At 34.9% G+C, this 17,488-nt stretch overlaps 3 protein-coding genes across 5 annotated transcripts in view; 2 read left to right on the plus strand and 1 right to left on the minus strand.

Moving 5' to 3' along the window:
• LOC110787944 (uncharacterized) overlaps window positions 1–571 on the plus strand; it is a 58,790-nt gene extending 58,219 nt beyond the window's left edge. For all 3 annotated transcript variants that reach the window (XM_021992581.2, XM_056837428.1, XM_021992580.2), the window contains one exon: window positions 48–571. In XM_021992581.2, the coding sequence (XP_021848273.1) occupies window positions 48–215 (168 nt within the window). In that variant the 3' untranslated portion in view covers window positions 216–571. The remainder of the gene's footprint in view (window positions 1–47) is intronic.
• A 3,191-nt stretch (window positions 572–3,762) lies between these two features.
• Window positions 3,763–10,178, plus strand: LOC110787943 (transmembrane emp24 domain-containing protein p24beta2). Its single transcript, XM_021992579.2, has 5 exons — window positions 3,763–3,935; window positions 4,054–4,290; window positions 8,378–8,564; window positions 8,666–8,773; window positions 9,740–10,178. The coding sequence occupies exons 2-5, from the start codon at window positions 4,069–4,071 to the stop codon at window positions 9,871–9,873; spliced, it is 651 nt and encodes a 216-aa protein (XP_021848271.1). The 5' UTR covers window positions 3,763–3,935; window positions 4,054–4,068; the 3' UTR covers window positions 9,874–10,178.
• Window positions 10,179–10,956: 778 nt separating this feature from the next.
• Window positions 10,957–16,621, minus strand: LOC110787942 (acetyl-CoA acetyltransferase 2). Its single transcript, XM_021992577.2, has 15 exons — window positions 16,402–16,621; window positions 15,933–15,991; window positions 15,728–15,826; window positions 15,449–15,622; window positions 15,250–15,355; window positions 14,712–14,850; window positions 13,574–13,651; window positions 13,424–13,489; window positions 12,901–12,986; window positions 12,465–12,564; window positions 12,178–12,288; window positions 12,055–12,096; window positions 11,829–11,915; window positions 11,415–11,520; window positions 10,957–11,214 (listed from the first exon to the last, which is right to left on the minus strand). Exons 2-14 carry the CDS (start codon window positions 15,970–15,972, stop codon window positions 11,431–11,433), a joined length of 1,218 nt encoding a protein of 405 aa, XP_021848269.1. The 5' UTR covers window positions 15,973–15,991; window positions 16,402–16,621; the 3' UTR covers window positions 10,957–11,214; window positions 11,415–11,430.
• Window positions 16,622–17,488: the final 867 nt, after the last annotated feature.

Here is a 17,488-nt window from a genome sequence, read left to right on the forward strand (position 1 = left end):
TCGTTCGCCTATCATCATTGCTTTGACATGGATTTGCTCATTTACAGGACGAGAGGCAGCAGTCAGCTGGTGATGGATTGAGAGTTGTTCATTTAGGAAGTGAGGAATACAGCAAGGCGGAGAAGCTAAGGGATTTATATTTAGGTTTCACAGATCATCAACAGAAACTTTTTAAAAGCTTGGCCTTGGAGGAGCAAAGCATCTTGGATGCCTAACATGAGAATGATGTAGAACCTAACAAAGTGCATGCATGCAGTATTTCTGTAATTTTTGTGAATAGATGATGTTATTGCTGCATGCAGTACTCCAAATAGAGGTAGGGATCCACAGCTCTAGCCTGTAGTTAAGCTGTGTTACGCAAATGTGCAACTAATCAATGTTTGATCGAACTTGTAGAGTTGTAGATGTGCATATATCACAGATGCAGGATGCATCTCTGTCTTGTTATTTCTGAAATTTCCTTTTGCAAACAGGAGAAGCAGAAATTTTTTGTTTACCTCAGACATGAGGAGAAACATATCGAATTTTCGGTACATGTTGGCAGGGAAATGCGTTTTCTTCCATTTGGTAACAGACTAACAGACAATTTGTGTTTAGACTTGCTCTTTTGGCATTAATATTTCTATTTAGTCATGCTTTCTAGGACTACTAGGGAAAACATCATTTGACCACTAGCAGCTGAACTCTTAGCTTTAAGAGAGGTGATTGGCTATGGGCCTATGGCAAAGGCATTTAAGTTGACAACATTGGAGGTTGAGACTGATGCAGAATCGTTGATCTTTATGCTGGATACCTCGGGAGTGAATCCATACCCAAGTCATGAGTTGGCTACTGTAATTTTTGATGTCAGGAATCAAATTAATGAGAATTGGGTACTGGTTTTTAAGCACATTCTCATACACAAGAATATGGTAGCACGTTCTGTTAGCTGCTATGGCGATGGAGATGGTTGTTGGGCATTTTGAAGCTCCGCCAAAGGTTATGGCCACATATTAAAAGGATTTGGCCTCTGTTAATCAAGGAGGTGGATCCTCTTCTTCTACTAATGTCTAAGCAACTACTCTACAGGGATTGCAATGTTGAAACATCTTATCTATTTGGAGATAAAATGTTTTGTAGCAAACTTATTAGTCTAACAAGTAGGGATAGTTAACTATGATAACTCAGACTGTAGAAGTTGGGACAAAGTGTTTTTTGGGTGGGCTTTGTTCCTTGCTCCTTCGTGTGATTTCTATCATTGAAGTGGAAGATATTCTGCATTTTTTATAAGTGATTAATGTAATCCCATTTTTATGTTAAACATTTGAATTTTTATGTAACCTCTTTACTAGATTACTATTAATCTATTGCGGAGTATCATGTACACAAATTGACGGGTGTAAAGTTTATTGACTACAACTATGTCATCCTGCTTTACATAGGCTTTGGTGCTTCAATATTATGCACTCAAATGGATCATATTTGTCTTGGTGTTAAACAGGAGGAATAACCTTGCGTCTTCAATTCAATGCAATGAAATGTAACGGAAATATCTTGGTCAATTCACAACATATCCCGTAACTGCGTATGTCAAGAGATATATCTTGTATTTTGAGACGTGTAAAAAGGAATGAAGGATGCTAGTGAGAGGCAAATCGAGTGGCAAACTTTATGGCTAACTATGACAATCATTATCGATCATGATACCAGACGTAAAGATTAAAAAAGAGCAGAGGGAGGAGCATTTGAAAATAGATTATTATTATTATTATTATTATTATTATTATTTATTATTATTATTATTATTATTATAGTTAGTAAGAAATGAGTCATTGCTTTTTGAAGATGTAAGTGAGGATGCTTTTTAAATGTTTGTATAGAAAGTAGTACGTGAAGTTGTCCCAAAATAAGTGAAAGAAATAATAAAGAAATACGTAGTATTGAGTTGTCTTTTATAGAAATGATGTAAGTAATTTGCGATGACGTACTTTATAAGGAAAGTGGTGCATGAAAATCGGGACACAGAGAGTATGAATTAGTTTGATCTTATGTTACCAATTAACCACATTCTAGATGTATCTTATGCTCTTTTATCACAATGTCATTTTTTTAACATACTCTTGTGTTCATTGGGTGCTTGATTGCCTGACCCCTATTTACAGGAAATTGAAAAACAATAATTGAGATTTGAGAATAGTGCAAATAACATGAGATTTTTTTATATTGGTAAGAAGAAGAAAAGAGGGGGGTGGGGGAGGGGTGTGTGTGTTTAAAAAACGAAAAAGAAAAACGTCTATTAAATAAAATTGATATCAAATGGATTTGAATTTAAGTATGTATTCTGCTCGACTGTTTTGACTTATTACAGACAAAATAAGTCCAGTTAAATTTAGATAAGTTAAGTTAATATAAGTTTAGAAAAAATAAGTTCTTTTTTCAGACATTGTCACACAAAAATAAGTTTATTTCAGACAAAATAAGTTTTTTTTTCCCAAGATAAAAAGTTTAGATAAGTTAAGATAAATCAAATAAATCGAATAGAATGGAGCCTAAAGGAATAAAAGTTTACTTTAAATTAAACAATAAGTTTCACAAGTAAAAAGAGTAGCCTCTTTCTGCTACCTCCTCCCCCTCTCTCAAACCCTAGCCTCCATTAGCGAATTTTAAAGGGACGTACTTCCATCGGTTTTAATTTATCGGTGTAAACTGAAAGCCCCAATATTTTTATTTTGTTGGGTTTTTTTTTCAAATTTTGTCTGCTTAATACGGTTACAATAATACTTCCTCCTTGTGCAAGGGAAACTTTTCTCCGACAAAGTTTTTCTTCTCCTCTTGGAGAGATTTTTTTAAATATTCTTACTATGTCTTTTGTAATGGGGTATGACATTTTATCAATTAATTACCAGAAAAAATAATTTTTACCACCTAAAAAAATTAAAAAATTATTTTTTACCACCTAAAAAACAAATTAAAACTTGTATTTTACCACATAAAAATGAAAAAGAGTAGATGAAACCATTATGTGGGGGCTACAATAACGGTGATATTTCTGATATTTTATTTTCTTCCACGATTTCATGTATTTAACTTCCTTCTCTTCCCCTACTTCATTCTCTTCCATGAATTCACATATTTTTTCCTCTTATTAATTTATAAAATTGACAAAATTCGTGGCAGTAAAGAGAGAGGGGGTGAGGGTGAGGTTGAAAAATGGAAGGGAAATTGAATTAGTAATTCTCACATAATAATTTCATTTTTTTTTTCCTGTTTTCAAGTGGTAAAAAATAAGTTTTGATTTTTTTTTCAAGTGGTAAAATACAAGTTTTAGTTTTTTAATTTAGGTGATAAAAAATAAATTTTTGATTTTTATAGGAAGTAAAAAATAATTTGTCTTTAATTCATTTAGTTTCAAGAAAAAATCAATTAAATAAATATTTTGATCCCAATTAAAAGTCAATTTATTTACAAATACATCATATACTTTTAGTACTATCCATAAGTATTTTGTAACCGTTAATAACTTAAAATCATCCCATATTTAGTTATTTACCGAGCATCCTTGTCTATATTGAGTAACTTTTATTCCTTCATTAAAAAAAACTATTATCATCCATAAACTGACTTAATTGAAAAATTAGACCAACGATGTTCCTTGTTTGTCTAATTTAGCCAATGATTGATTGCCACGTCACAAACAACACGTAAAACTCAAACCCTTCAAAAGTACCGCCCATCACATGCCCTTCTTAGTTCTTCCTCTCTTTATATACGAGTAGAAAATTAAAAAAGAAGAAAAAAAAACAAAAAAGAGAGGTAGGGAAGTTCTGAGTTTCTAACCTCATCAAAAAAAAAAAAAAACAAAAAAAAAAACTTCAACTTCAATCAAATTCACAGTCTTCTTTATTAAAAAAAACACAAAAATTTCAAATCCAGCAACATTCTGCCTAAATTTACAGGTAATTCAATCAATTCTGCTTTACCCAGAATCAAAAAGCTTCAAATTATCTATCTTTTGACTTTGATTTGAACTGTTCTGGGTAATTCTTGATTATATTGATCTTAACCATAATACAGAAGTAGAAGAATAAGATGGAAGAAAATTGGGGGATGAAGAAATTCGTAATGGGTATATTAATGTTTTGGAGTTTAAGATTATTAAAAGGAGCAAATGGGTTAAGATTTGTGATTGATAGAGAAGAATGCTTCTCTCATAAGATTCAATATGAAGGAGATAATGTTCATTTCTCGTTTGTTGTTATCAAAGCTGATACCCCTTGGCATCATGAGAACGAAGGAGGTGTCGATCTAGTGGTATTTTTCTTTACCTCTATTAATTGAATTTTGCTTTGATTTCATGGAACTTTATGTTCAAGGATATTTTATGTTTTTTTTTGTTTTTTTATTTGCTAAGACTCGATTTTTGTTTTTTTTGTTTTGCTTTGATTTAATGTATTTTCATTTGCATATTGATTCTTCAAGTATTAAGAGAACAACAAACAAATTATGTTTGGATTCTGAATCAATTTTTTTTTTTGTGTATGCGAATTGCCATTGCCCTGTAAGGAGATTTTTGCTTCGGTTTGGTGTCATTGTTTGTGAGCATTATAGTTCGAATGTGGTTTTCTGTAATTCTGCTTAAGTTATTAAAATTGAGAGGCATATCATATGGATGTTGGAGGGATAATAGATCTTTAATGTGGTTGTAAATCCATTTAATTAGTTAGAAGCTATGGAGAAAATGATGGGACTTTATCTGTTAGCATCAATTCAGGTGCCAATAATACTAGGGACTTTTGAAAGGAATTGGATTTTGTGAAAGGAGAGACCCAATATAAGTTGTCATGTATGGACAAAGTCAATGCTTCATATTCTCTTTACATAGGATTTAACATTCAAGGCAGTGTGGTGGAACGCATAGCAGAAAATGTTTAAGATCACAGTTCTGCGTCGAACTTCAGCCCCTTTCGAGTTTTCCACGGGGCTCAGGTTGAGAAGAGGAAGTTAGCAAAGTTAGAAAAGATTGAGGAGCTAGAAGCCAGCCTAGTCTCTCTCCTCTCCAACTCCAGATCTTATTGATGTTACACATGGATGTTGACATCATCATCTCCTTTGTGGTAGCTATGTCGTCATTTTCTCCCATCGTTCATTGCCACCATTAGTCTTGACCTTTACTTTTGGTGATTGTATTCGGCCATGAAGGGACAATTCTACCACCAACTGTCAAGATTAGGTTAGTCAGAAATCACCATTATCTCCCCCTTTTCGGTGGTGAAAGGTGGAAGTGTGGTGGGTCTCGGCCGTGAAGAGTGGTCATAATGAGCAGCAGTATGATGCGTTTGGGTTGGTGGATTTGAGTGATGGTGGGGTTGAGGAGTGGTGGTCCAACTGTTTGGGCTTGTAGTTGGGGCAAGGTTAGGTTTTGGGAGGTTGTTAGTTGGGACCGTGATTGATTTTTATGGGGGGGTAGGGTTAGGATGGTGTTGGGGTGGTGAAGGATGTTCAAAGGCTCTCGTGGTGTAGAAAATTTTGGTTGTTCTCCCAACATCCCAAGTCTCAATAGGAGGACATCAAGGTCGAGGGTATTGAGGGAACTCTAACTGCTCTAAGGGGAAATAGACTTCCAAAAACACCAAACAAGGAAATACTAAGGGAATTAGGAGCCTTAATTGCCGTCCCATTGCTGAGTACCTCATACCATCCAGCCCTTAACTGTTGGATGCTAAGTGCTTAAATTTACTTCTGCACATTTACATGTCCAAGCCTAGTGATTATCATACCAAGTCAGACTGGAAAAGGGAAAAGGGAAAAGGAAGATAGGAATTTAAAAGGAGGTGGAACTAAACAATAGGTAATGGAAACAGTTGATTGGTTCCATTTCCAACACTTGAAAAATATCATCATACCAAACATGCTCTGAAAGGATACAGAGAGGAGTACGGGAAAGAGAAGAAGGAGATTGACAAGCATGTACTTCTGTACCTTCCTAATATATTTGGATTTTAGAACTTAATAGGACTTGTAAAAATAGGACCTTCCAGAGTAACTACTCCATAAAATGAACAAATAATTTATGTGACTGGTGAATGCTAATAGTATAGAAAACTATATTTTCTCGGGTCTAATGGTCGCATGTTAACTCCTTAATGTGCTAGAAAAGTATTACAGAACTTGAATAAAATGCAAAACATTTGTACTTTATCATATTCACCGAAAAATTGAAAACCATAGTTTTTAGCGGTAGTTGTTATGCAAGGAATTCAAATGCAGTTTTTAAGGGAATACTTTTAGGATACTTTTCGGGTACTTAAAGGATAAACTATGTCTTCTACGTTTCTCAACTGCACACTATCAATTTATAATTACAACTCCAATACTTTCGCAGAGAGGGCTAATGTGACAATGCAAGAAATTAAGCCTTCCTACCTTTGATAGTTATAATAAAATTATATTATCTGTGATTAAATGTGCTTACTTTATTATGTGTGAATTTTTGCAAGCTTATATGTGAGTATATAAGTACATAAATTTTCATATTTATTCATTCCGTTCCATGAATTTCCTCACTTTTGCATTATGCACGGTCTCCAATGTACTTCTTAGACCATTAATATCTTTAACTATGTATTAGTAAAAAATAACTTATAGGACCTTATTGAAACTTATCTGAACTTATAGGACCTGGAACTTATTTAAATAAGGTCCTATAAGTTGAAGAGAACAAGGCCTTAATGAAGCTGAAATAAGTGACTTTATCCAATAATAAAATAATAAGTGAGTAGACAAAGGACTTTATTTTTAAAAAAGGACTTCTGAAAATACCCTTGAATCCTGTTCTAGCCACACTTCATATGAAAGACAACTTCTTCTCCTTACCCTTACCAAACCATCAAAATTCGATTTGCAGCCAATCAACAACCTCTAAAGGTAAAGCCGAGATACCTCATGCTTAGCATACAGCCTCCTGCAGAGGTTACGTCCCATCCACAATAAGTAATAGTGGATATCAGTTCTAGAGCCTGGACAGAGGGATTTCTTTTTGAATGAATAAACTTTCGTCTTCCTAAGCGGATTGTACCACTTAGACTCTTAGAGTATATCATGCTAGATGATATAACTGAAACAAAAGATGTGTTGGAGTCGTTGAAATTGATTTCCCCGTCTCTTTAAGAAAAGAAATCAGGGAAATTAGTCCCGTCTATGACTGCAGCGATAATATGTTAACTTTAGTTACTTGTATGAGTTCTACAGTCTATGTCTTCGCTGTTAGGTGGACCTTTGAAAGTTGAAGATTGAAATTGAGCACTGCAGGAACTCAAGCTTAATTCCTAACTCTACATTAGTAGAGGCCCTTTATTGTTTACAATTCACCTTGATGATTCACTTAACTGTCACTAAGAAAGCACCACAAAAAAAAACTAAGCTTGGATACTGAGGTATTTAACTGCCATGCCCTCAACGTCAGGAAACTATTTCGTGGCAGGCTCACATCAGGATAATGGATGCTTGTACTGCACTGGAGACCAGGAATTCTATTGTCGGGTATCAATTGGGACTTTAGAGTTGTGAATGAGCCATGACACAGCAGTTGCCTTTAGGCTGAAGCTTAGGATAATGTTTGTTCGGGAAATGGTGGTTGGAGGGGAAAGGAGGTGTTCTGGTTGAGGATAGTTGTGGGAGGTAGCACTTAGAGCAACCCCAATGGTTAAAAAAGGGACCTACTCACAAAAAAAAAAGAACATGTGAACAAGTAGCCTACCATTGGTACAACAATGACATAAGCAGTTGTTAATACCTTGTAGCTATTTTGGGCAGGTAGCTAAAAAAAAAGTAGCTCAAATAAATAAATTGCTTAAATTAAATATTATAGGGAGCTACAAGGTATTGTAATCCACCAATCTGAAAAATTTGTAGCTTAAATAAATTGTAGCTAGAAATTTGATGTGGCAAACTTAGCCACAACACCTTGTAGTTCACCATTAGAGTTGCTCTTATAGGCTATAGCAACCCATGCCTCATGGTGTTTGGGGTAGTATTTTCGTCATTTTTTTCTTGCTATCAAATTGTATGGATTTTATTTATTCAAACATCCTGCCATACCCCCTGTCTCCCCAATCAAAAATAATTAATGAAAAAAGTGATATCTGGTGGTCTCCACAAATGGTGTATGGCTTTTGATTCCCATCTCTTTTTGTTGTTTCTCAACCAAATGCTACAATGGGTTGTTCCAAGCAAATGCCGCCTTACAAGGGCTTATATTTTGTTTTTCATAAGATTATTAACCGATGTGAAACCTTTTGTTAAAGAACATATCTAAATGAGCTTCATATTTTGGACAGATTACTATTAGTAGAAATAGAATCCTCTCTTACTCTTTATTGGAATACTGATTTGATACCAGGTGAGAGGACCTGAAGGTGAACAACTCCATGACACACATGACAAAACTAGTGAGAAGTTTGAGTTTATTGCTCACAAGAAGGGGGTCTACAACTTTTGTTTTACTAACAAGTCCCCATATCATGAAACCATAGATTTTGATGTCCTTGCCGGCCACTATGGATACGTTGACCCTCACGCAAAAGATGGTAGGAGCGCAATTCATTACCGTCTCTGAATAACTTTTCTTTTTGTTTTATCTTGATAAAGATCTATTTTTAAATCATTCTACACTTGTGTCATATTGCAGAGCATTTGAGTCCAGTGTATGAACAGATTTCTAAATTGGAGGAAGCTCTCTACAATATTCAGTTTGAACAACACTGGTTGGAGGCTGAAACCGATCGGCAAGCATTAAGTATGTTGTTTTGCAACATTCTTTATTCACTGTACTGTTTTTTTTAAAAGATTTTTATCTGTTACCTATGTACATTCCAAAAGTGAACCTGAATACCTATCATTAACCAAATGTTACCCCAAAATTCCCCAAAACAAGACCTTTCCAGAATTGACAATTATTAGGATATAAGCTTCTCTAAGTCAAAATGCTTATATATGAATTTTACTATCCGGAGAAAACCATTACTACGATCAAGTAATCAACTCAGTCACCCATGAGTCTATGACATTTTGCTTTTGTTGCAAGATCCCGAGGCCCTTTGAAATCAAAGCTAGATTTATGCCTATCCTGTTTAAACATTAAGTACGTAGTGATATTAATATCTTATTATATGGTGTTTCCTTTCCTTCCCTTCCTCCCTTTCTTTTGTTTTGGTTGTTTTGAGACTGGGGGCATAGGGGTTAAAAATACAGCATGACCTTGTAATAATGTGTTTTTTGACGAAAATATCAGTGTTACCTTACCTAATACCCTAATCATCTCCGAACTGCGAACTGAAAAAGCGATTTATTACTACATGAAATTGGTACATTTTTGGTCTAATATAGCAAATTAGGTAGCGAATTGTGAACCAGTACCCAATCAGGTAACCGTGCAAAATGTCTTTGCTAAGAGCGCATAGGGGTAAAAAAATACAGCACGGACCTTGTAATAATGTACTTTATTATTTGAATACTGACGTGTGAGCCAAAAGCTAGTTGTAGTCTTGTAGACCTTGTAGTATCCACTGTACGCCCGCGTATAATATGCGTTGTTGGTTTAAGCTAAAATGTGCTGTGTGTTGAAATGTGTATATCCTCCTCCCTTGTGTTCAGGCTAATTTAAGTATGTTGGCAGTATTTTATTATTCTCACCTGTATAATTTTGAAGCTCTAGTGCAAAATGTTAACTATATAATGAAAATATGGGTGATTATGGGTGCAGTTAATGAAGGAATGAGCCGAAGAGCGATCCATAAGGCAGTGTTTGAATCAGCAGCCCTTGTTGGGGCGAGCGTTCTCCAAGTCTACCTGCTCAAACGCATGTTTGAACGCAAGCTTGGGACATCAAGAGTATAGAGCATCATTCCACTTTTCTCTTTGTGCTTACGCTGTCCCCCTTTCGCTTTCGCTTTCGCTTTCGCTTTCCTTAGGCAGTTCAAATTAGCAGCTTGGGTCTTTGTATGTTCAGAATTAATGTAGTATAATTGTAACATCTATGGTAGATGTATATCTTGTATTCCTTTTTATTTTTGGTTAAACCGCACCCTTTTTAGACAATGTAAGTTAGATGTGCGAATGCACTTCGAGGAGTCGTGCAAACAAATTCTTCATGGTTAGAGAATGCTCGTGTTTAGTTGCTATGAAGTCTCTTTGAAAGTACATTTGAAATGGGTCTAAGTGGTATTTTGTTTTTTATTAGTTCAAATAATAACGGCCCGTTTGGTAGCCGTTCATACACTGTGTTAAGTACATTTATAAGGAAAATTAATAATGCAAGTTCACTTAAAAATTATCTATTGTCTTCAAAATATTTCATTAGCATTTAAAGAGTGGTATTGGGTGGAAATGAAATTTTTTAAAGAAAGACACCAAATTTGAGATAATGTTTTATTGTCATGGACATTGTGGCCCTGTTTGGCAACTAGAGGTTAGCGTTTAGCTGTTTACTGTTCACAATAGCAGTTAGCTGATTATCTTTTTGTTTAGCAGATTTGACTGCGGATTTGACTAGCTGTTTATATAAATGTGTTTGGTAATATTTAGAGGTTTGTTAAAAGTTTTTAACTAATTTATTGTGTAAAATGACATTTATGGACATTGGTCTTGTGTAACATTCATTTTCTTTTTTTATTAAAATGTAAATGGTGAGTTGCTTTAAGCACAAGTATACAGATTTAGACAAGTATAGATAATTAAACTCCTTTAAGTGATTTTATTTTTATTGCCAAATAACAGTTAAATTTATTTTCAATTCCACCATTTATTAATAGCTACCAAACGGTCTAAGTGTTAATATTTGATACAATATGAAAATTTTGTGATACTTGAGAATTAATAACAGACTCGTCATTGTTAATAGAATTCGCCATGGAACTAACTTTATTTTAATCTGTATTTTCAAAATCAACGCGCATACAATAAAAGGCTTGACACTCAAAATGAAGCATAAAACAGAATGTCGAAGATATGGCACAAAGAATACAACTTCTCCACTTCCAATATAGTCTACATCATACCATCTAACTCTAAAGTTTAAACCTCCAAACGCAAAGAAAAAACCCAGTAAATCACCTAAACACAACAACATTTGTACCACTAGTAATTTAAAAGTGCCTGCATTATTTGGTGCAAAAAATAATTGATAAGTTATTTCAAAGTGCTCCTCCAACATTGTGATGAGCCAAGTCCTCAACAAGCCTGCAATATAAAAGGATAGTGCAACAAATTTTAAACTTCTCTCCCAGTCATAGTTACTCATAAATATACTGCTGAGTGCTGACATATATCTATTTAAAAAACAAGGGGCCAATAGCGGGAATGAAGATGCCCGAGCTTGACAAATACTGGTAGCCCAAAACTACAATGAGTCAGTATTTGGTGATTTATAGGGTTTTTACCTTGAAATAATAAGGCTTACAGAAGTTCTACAACAAGAGCAGATGCGCCTCCTCCACCGTTACAAACACCAGCAACGCCATATTTCCCATTTTTCTGTCGTAATACCTATCAAACCCAATACAATTTTTAATCAGGAAAGAGGATAAGAATGATCCTGCCGACCAACATTTCTAGTGTCACCATAAAAATAAAACAAAAAACACATTTCTCGAGAAGTGTGTTAGTGACTAATTTCCAATCAACCATCAAACATAAAAGACGGATAAAAGGAAGAAACAAAATTAATTAGTGGAGTGCTTCCGCAAGGCTCAATGTATTAACGAGTGAGGTGATCCAGTTAACCGGACAAGTTTTTAACCTAAATACCAGATAGGCAGATAGCATACACCACAAAAGAGTAGAGAGAAATATACCCCCAAAAGAGTCACGATGATTCGCGCTCCACTGCACCCAAGAGGGTGTCCCAAGGACACTGCTCCACCATGCACATTTACTTTTTCCTGCAAAATGTAAAGAAGATGGTGTTGTTAGCAGGAAAAAATTACCAGAGCACAAAAGGAAATGGTACCGGACACAACTTTATACAAACTGCCTCTTAAAATTTCAATGTCCAACAAGTGTTAGTCCCAAAAGACTCACCTCAGAAAGTCCAAGCAATTTCATGTTTGCAACAGAAACAACCTGCATATGTCAGAGAGAGTTTAATTAAAACAAGCAGGTCGGTTAGGTGCTAGCCTAGCAAGACAAAAATAGATCACATACAGCGAAAGCTTCGTTTATCTCATAATAATCAATCTGAGAAGCATTCAAGCCTGCATGGGAAATGGCCTTTGGTATCGCGAGAGCAGGAGCTGTTGTAAAGTTCTCTGGAGCCTAACAATGAATTAGGATTCAACACGATTCAATAACACAGGAATATCATTACAATAGAATTCAAAGTGCATATAAGAAAATACCTATTACTTTATTAGTAATAATCTTCTACGAATAACTTTTTTTACGGAAATCTCTTAATTATGTTGTCTAGAAGTAAAAAGTGGACGCAATACCTGAGCAGCATCACCATATCCACTGATCTTTGCAATGACCTCCAGCCCAAGCTCTAGTGCCTTCTTCCCACTCACTAAAACAAGTGCAGCAGCACCATCACTGTTATAAAACATAAAAATGTTAAAAGAGAGTGCATGCATTGAAAGTTTTCTACATTTTATATTCCTACTGGGCTACTGATATATAACTCCACAACTACTCTGTCCATGAAAAATTGTTTTCAAGAACAAACCAAGGCCAGATTCAGAAATTTAAGGGGAGAAATATAATATTTGGATTCAGAGGCTACAGCTTTGTCTTCTTTTAACCAACACCAAAGTTTGTAAGAAAAAGGACAAGAATGATCCATAATAAAACAGAAAATTTGTTGTCAGACAGTGATAGACCTCTACAAGTCCAAGGAAATTTATAAAACATACAGATCTTATAACAAACCTTATGCTAGAAGCATTTCCAGCAGTAACAGTGCCTCCATCCACTTTGAAACTTGGTCTAAGTTTTCTTAATTTGGCAGGGTCATACTGCAACATACAAGAAGATGAATATGATTAGCCTTGACAAAAAACAGCATAAATAGAGATAAAAGTTCTGACAGAATACATGTAAAAAATCATAAATAGCAGTCCAGAGAACTAATAATCTTAATAACAAATGCAGGTCAAGTAAAATGAGCCGCTTGGGGAACAATTTTGTCGCCCATCATATTTCGAAAGAGGGAACTGGAAGTGTCAAAGATAGGGTGATTCCCGTGTATACCAGGAGGACCACATTAAGAATCTCCATGGACATAAAGATTATCGCGTTACGGAGAAAAAACAAGGAAAATTCAGAAGGAAAGGGTTTTTTTTTGGACAAGCAGATGAAAAGTCATGGAGCTCCAAATAATGTAAACTTAATTATTACTTTTTCCAGTGGAATGCCATTCACAATGTTATATTATATACACCTATTATTATACCTTAGTAGGACCTTCATCTTTATCAACAACTATTGTTGGTTTTCCTCTTCCTCCAGGTACTTCAACCTGCGCCGATATGTATATATATCAGAATAAAACAATCAAACAGAAGAGAATGAAAATATAACAAGTGCCAAGTAATGCCCTTACAGGAACTATCTCCCATGAAAAAGCGCCAGCCTCCTGAGCAGCAATTCCACGCTCAAAGCTTTGGCAAGCATAGTTATCCTGCAGAATCATGGAGCATGAGTATCTTACTTAGTGTAGACTCTAAACAATAAGAGCAATAGGCTGATAAAGGTCACACTCATGCCATAAGGGTCCAAGTTATTGGCTACCCCCAAGCCATCAAAACTGGGGAAAGGGCTGCCTGACCACCACCGCTCTATTTTCCACTTATTATGTGTCAGACAATAGCAGACAGCACCATTTTGTGACAAACATTTGCGGTTTTCTGTCCTTGCGGAATAATACAACAGCAGCAAATGATAAACAAACTAGTTAATTATCCCATGTTACACACGAGTCAAATTAGTTGTATCTCACCTCTTATTTTGATTTTTATAATTTTAGTGTAGTTATTAACATTAATTCATACGAAGTATTAAAGATTATCGCATCATCAATTGTCTTTAAGCCTTCACGGTTAAAACACCACAAATAAACTGAGAGGTCTAAGGTTTGAGGATTGGTAACTCTTCTTTAAAAGGGAAGTGAACATGACTCTCACATATCTCCAATGGTGGGCTCAAATAGGGGTTCAGATGGAGAAAAAATGTTGCTAAGAAGCCCCCCATTTGGCGAGTTACCAAAAATGACAACAATTCTCATTTTTTGTAACTCTTCTCCAAAGGGTTTGTTTTTCCTTCACAGAGGAAAGTTCGTAGGAAAAAAATAATGAAAAATAATAATTCCTTCATTAATAAATGAAAAACTACGAGTCTCGCCATTGGATGTTTGAGTCTCAAAAGGGTTTTTTAAAAAATAAGGAATTACCATTGTAGAAAACAAAAAAGCAATTAAGAAATGTATTTGAGCCCCAAGTGAAGGCTCACCAATGGTGATGCTCTCATATTGCCAAAGTCATGTATGTTGGTGCCAATGTGCCATTTCATAGTCAGGTTCGACAATTTATTAGCAAGCAGACATAGTCACCCAATATTTAGATGACATGAGCATATTTTAGATGAAACGGAGGAAGCATATTTTGTTTGAACACAATTAGCAAGTAGACATAGTCACCCTATATTTGGATGATACAAGCATTAAAAATAGGTAAAGACTTTACCTGATCCTCTCTTGTTACTGCATGATGTTCTGCACATGATTCAGCACAAACTCCCATGCCACAATCATTGTAAACATCCCAAAGACCATCCTTCAACATCCCGTCAACAATTGTGTCATGTCCAAGACGGGAACCCTTCCTGAAATTTGGCATATAAGGTGAGATCTATATTACTATATGTTAAAGGTGCTAGTTTATGGGACAAGAGAACAGTTGTTGTAGATGGCTAAACTGAAGAGAACATTCAGATAGATAATACTGTTGGACAGACTAAAAGGTTGTCATCATGCTCATGGAGTCATGGTAGCATAAAACAACAAATGATAGCGTTTTGTTGTAACTCTTGTAAGTCGTTATACTAAAATGCTATACAATAGTCTGATTATACTGAAAATAGATTTCTGATCACTGATCACAGTAATCAGGACAGGGATCAAAGTGTTAACAGATCAAAAAGCCGATGCTAGCTTGTATCATAGATAAATTAATTAGTAAAAAGATGCTAAAATGAAAAAGATTATAAATTTGTGTTATCAACCTGGAGTCAGCAATGTATTTAGGGGCATTCGACATGCTTTCCATGCCTCCCGCCACAACAACATCATTGACACCCAATTGGATACTTTGTGCTGCGAGGATTACAGCTGTAGAACAAAGAAAATGAACAAATAAATAAGTTTTTCAAACTTGACATCAATTTCACGAAGATAAATGTATATGATAGGACACTCAAATACCTTTTGTTCCTGATGCACAAACTTTATTGACCGTGGTACATACAACTGTATTTGGTATTCCTGCTCCTAATGCTGCTTGCCTTGCAGGGGCCTGACCCAAGTTTGCACTCAGAACATTTCCAAAAATCACTTCTTGTACAAGGGATGGATCAATATTTGCCCTCTTCAATGCACCTGCATTAATTTATTTATTTTTTTCCGGGCGAAATTAGTCAATCTCTAAAGTGTACCACAATCTAGTGGAGCCTAGAGTAGTCAATAAAAAAACCACAATCTTACCTTCAATAGCCACAGACCCAAGCTTCGTGGCCGGCAAGGAAGAAAGTGTACCAAGGAAGCCACCCATGGGTGTACGCGCAACACCAACAATGCATACATCTGCATCAAGCAAAACCATGAATTGAACAGACGATATAACAAACTACAATATACAGTACCTAAAATAATTTTGCAAAACTCAGAAATCGGAAGCTTATTGTTATACCGTTTGGTTTGATTGATTCAGAATTTGGTACCGGAGACATAATTTAAGTCGACAAATAACTGCAGCAAGAATCACACATCAGTTTTATTCCCAAATTTGGACACACAACAGCATCAAAGTTCAACAATTATGTATGCGCCGAAAAAACAGCAGAAAGGTGAATTGCAACTAATAGTTCACAGCAAATTGATGATACGCATCATAAACTTCACATCTTTCATGCAATTAACAAATCAGCCTTAGAAAAAGTCAACAGCAAGGCGAATTCGGTGAGAATAACCGCCATAGAATATGAACAGAGTTTGGAGGTCAAACAAATGGCGAAATCACATTCGAAAAATTAACAGTATAAATCAGAAAGTTACAGGATAAATAAGCGTGAATAACGAGGGAAGATGAATTTAGAACGTGATCAATGTTTGTAAATTGCAATCAAATCTGAGAAGAAGATATATTGATTTAGACTTACCAAGATCAAGCAATTGGAATTTGGAAGCGAGCACAGAGGAGAGAGAAAGAGAGTGAAAGTAAGGAGGAAGAAAGATGGTGGCACGACAGTAATATATAGGACAAGATCGAGGGAGGAGGAAGAAGTGAGGAGCACGAGGGACTCGCAGGACAACACCAAACTAGTAGGCGTTCATCTCTACACACTGTACTACTCTTGCGACTTGTGAGAATTATGATCTGGTCTGATATAACAAGGTAATTAGAATAACATATAAGAGAATATAACCTAACTTTTTATAATTTATTTGACTAAAAATATTTCTTTCTAGTTAACTTCATAATTAATAAATTTCTGTTACATTATATTTTATATGTTTGATATGTTATTTGACTAAAATATTCGAAAAAATATTCGTTATATGAATATGCTGATTTGAACAAAATATCGAGTACATATATTTTTCATTATTAATACTTATAGCCATTTGACTAAAATATTAACAAAAATCATTTTTGGCAAATTATTATTATGTGCAATATATTATTTCTCTAATCTATAAACAATTTTATATATACATAAATACTCCGTAGTAAATAGAACAAATACAAAAAGGAGAGATCTTTTAGAAAAATGTTTTTGGCGGAAAAGTTTTGCACCAGGAAAGTGACATTTGTCACTCCTAATCTGTTTTACTATAATGTTATAGATAGATAGATTATATTAAGAAGGTTGTAGTAGGTTAGAACGTGCCCTTAGTCTAATTACGTTAGACACTCATACATCGCACCATATGGAAAAAAAGAGTAAAAAAGAATACGAAGTATAAATTAGATATCAGAAAAAATATAATACTTATATGTAATTGTTTCCAGAAATCAGGCACGAAACTGATATTTTTAAGATACAACTTGTATTTGGGCCCGGGCGATGCCCCGGATTATTATGTGAATAACATTTAATTATTATATTCTTTAATGAAATTATGTTTGAATTTTCCTCCACAAGATAATTAATTATTCTATACGAAGTATTATATTAGTATCAATTTTACAAAGATATGTAAAAGGTTATAGCTCAATTGAATGATGGTTTAGTGTTGCAACTG

Source organism: Spinacia oleracea, chromosome 2, assembly GCF_020520425.1.
Source record: "Spinacia oleracea cultivar Varoflay chromosome 2, BTI_SOV_V1, whole genome shotgun sequence".
Classification (NCBI taxonomy): Eukaryota; Viridiplantae; Streptophyta; class Magnoliopsida; order Caryophyllales; family Amaranthaceae; genus Spinacia; species Spinacia oleracea.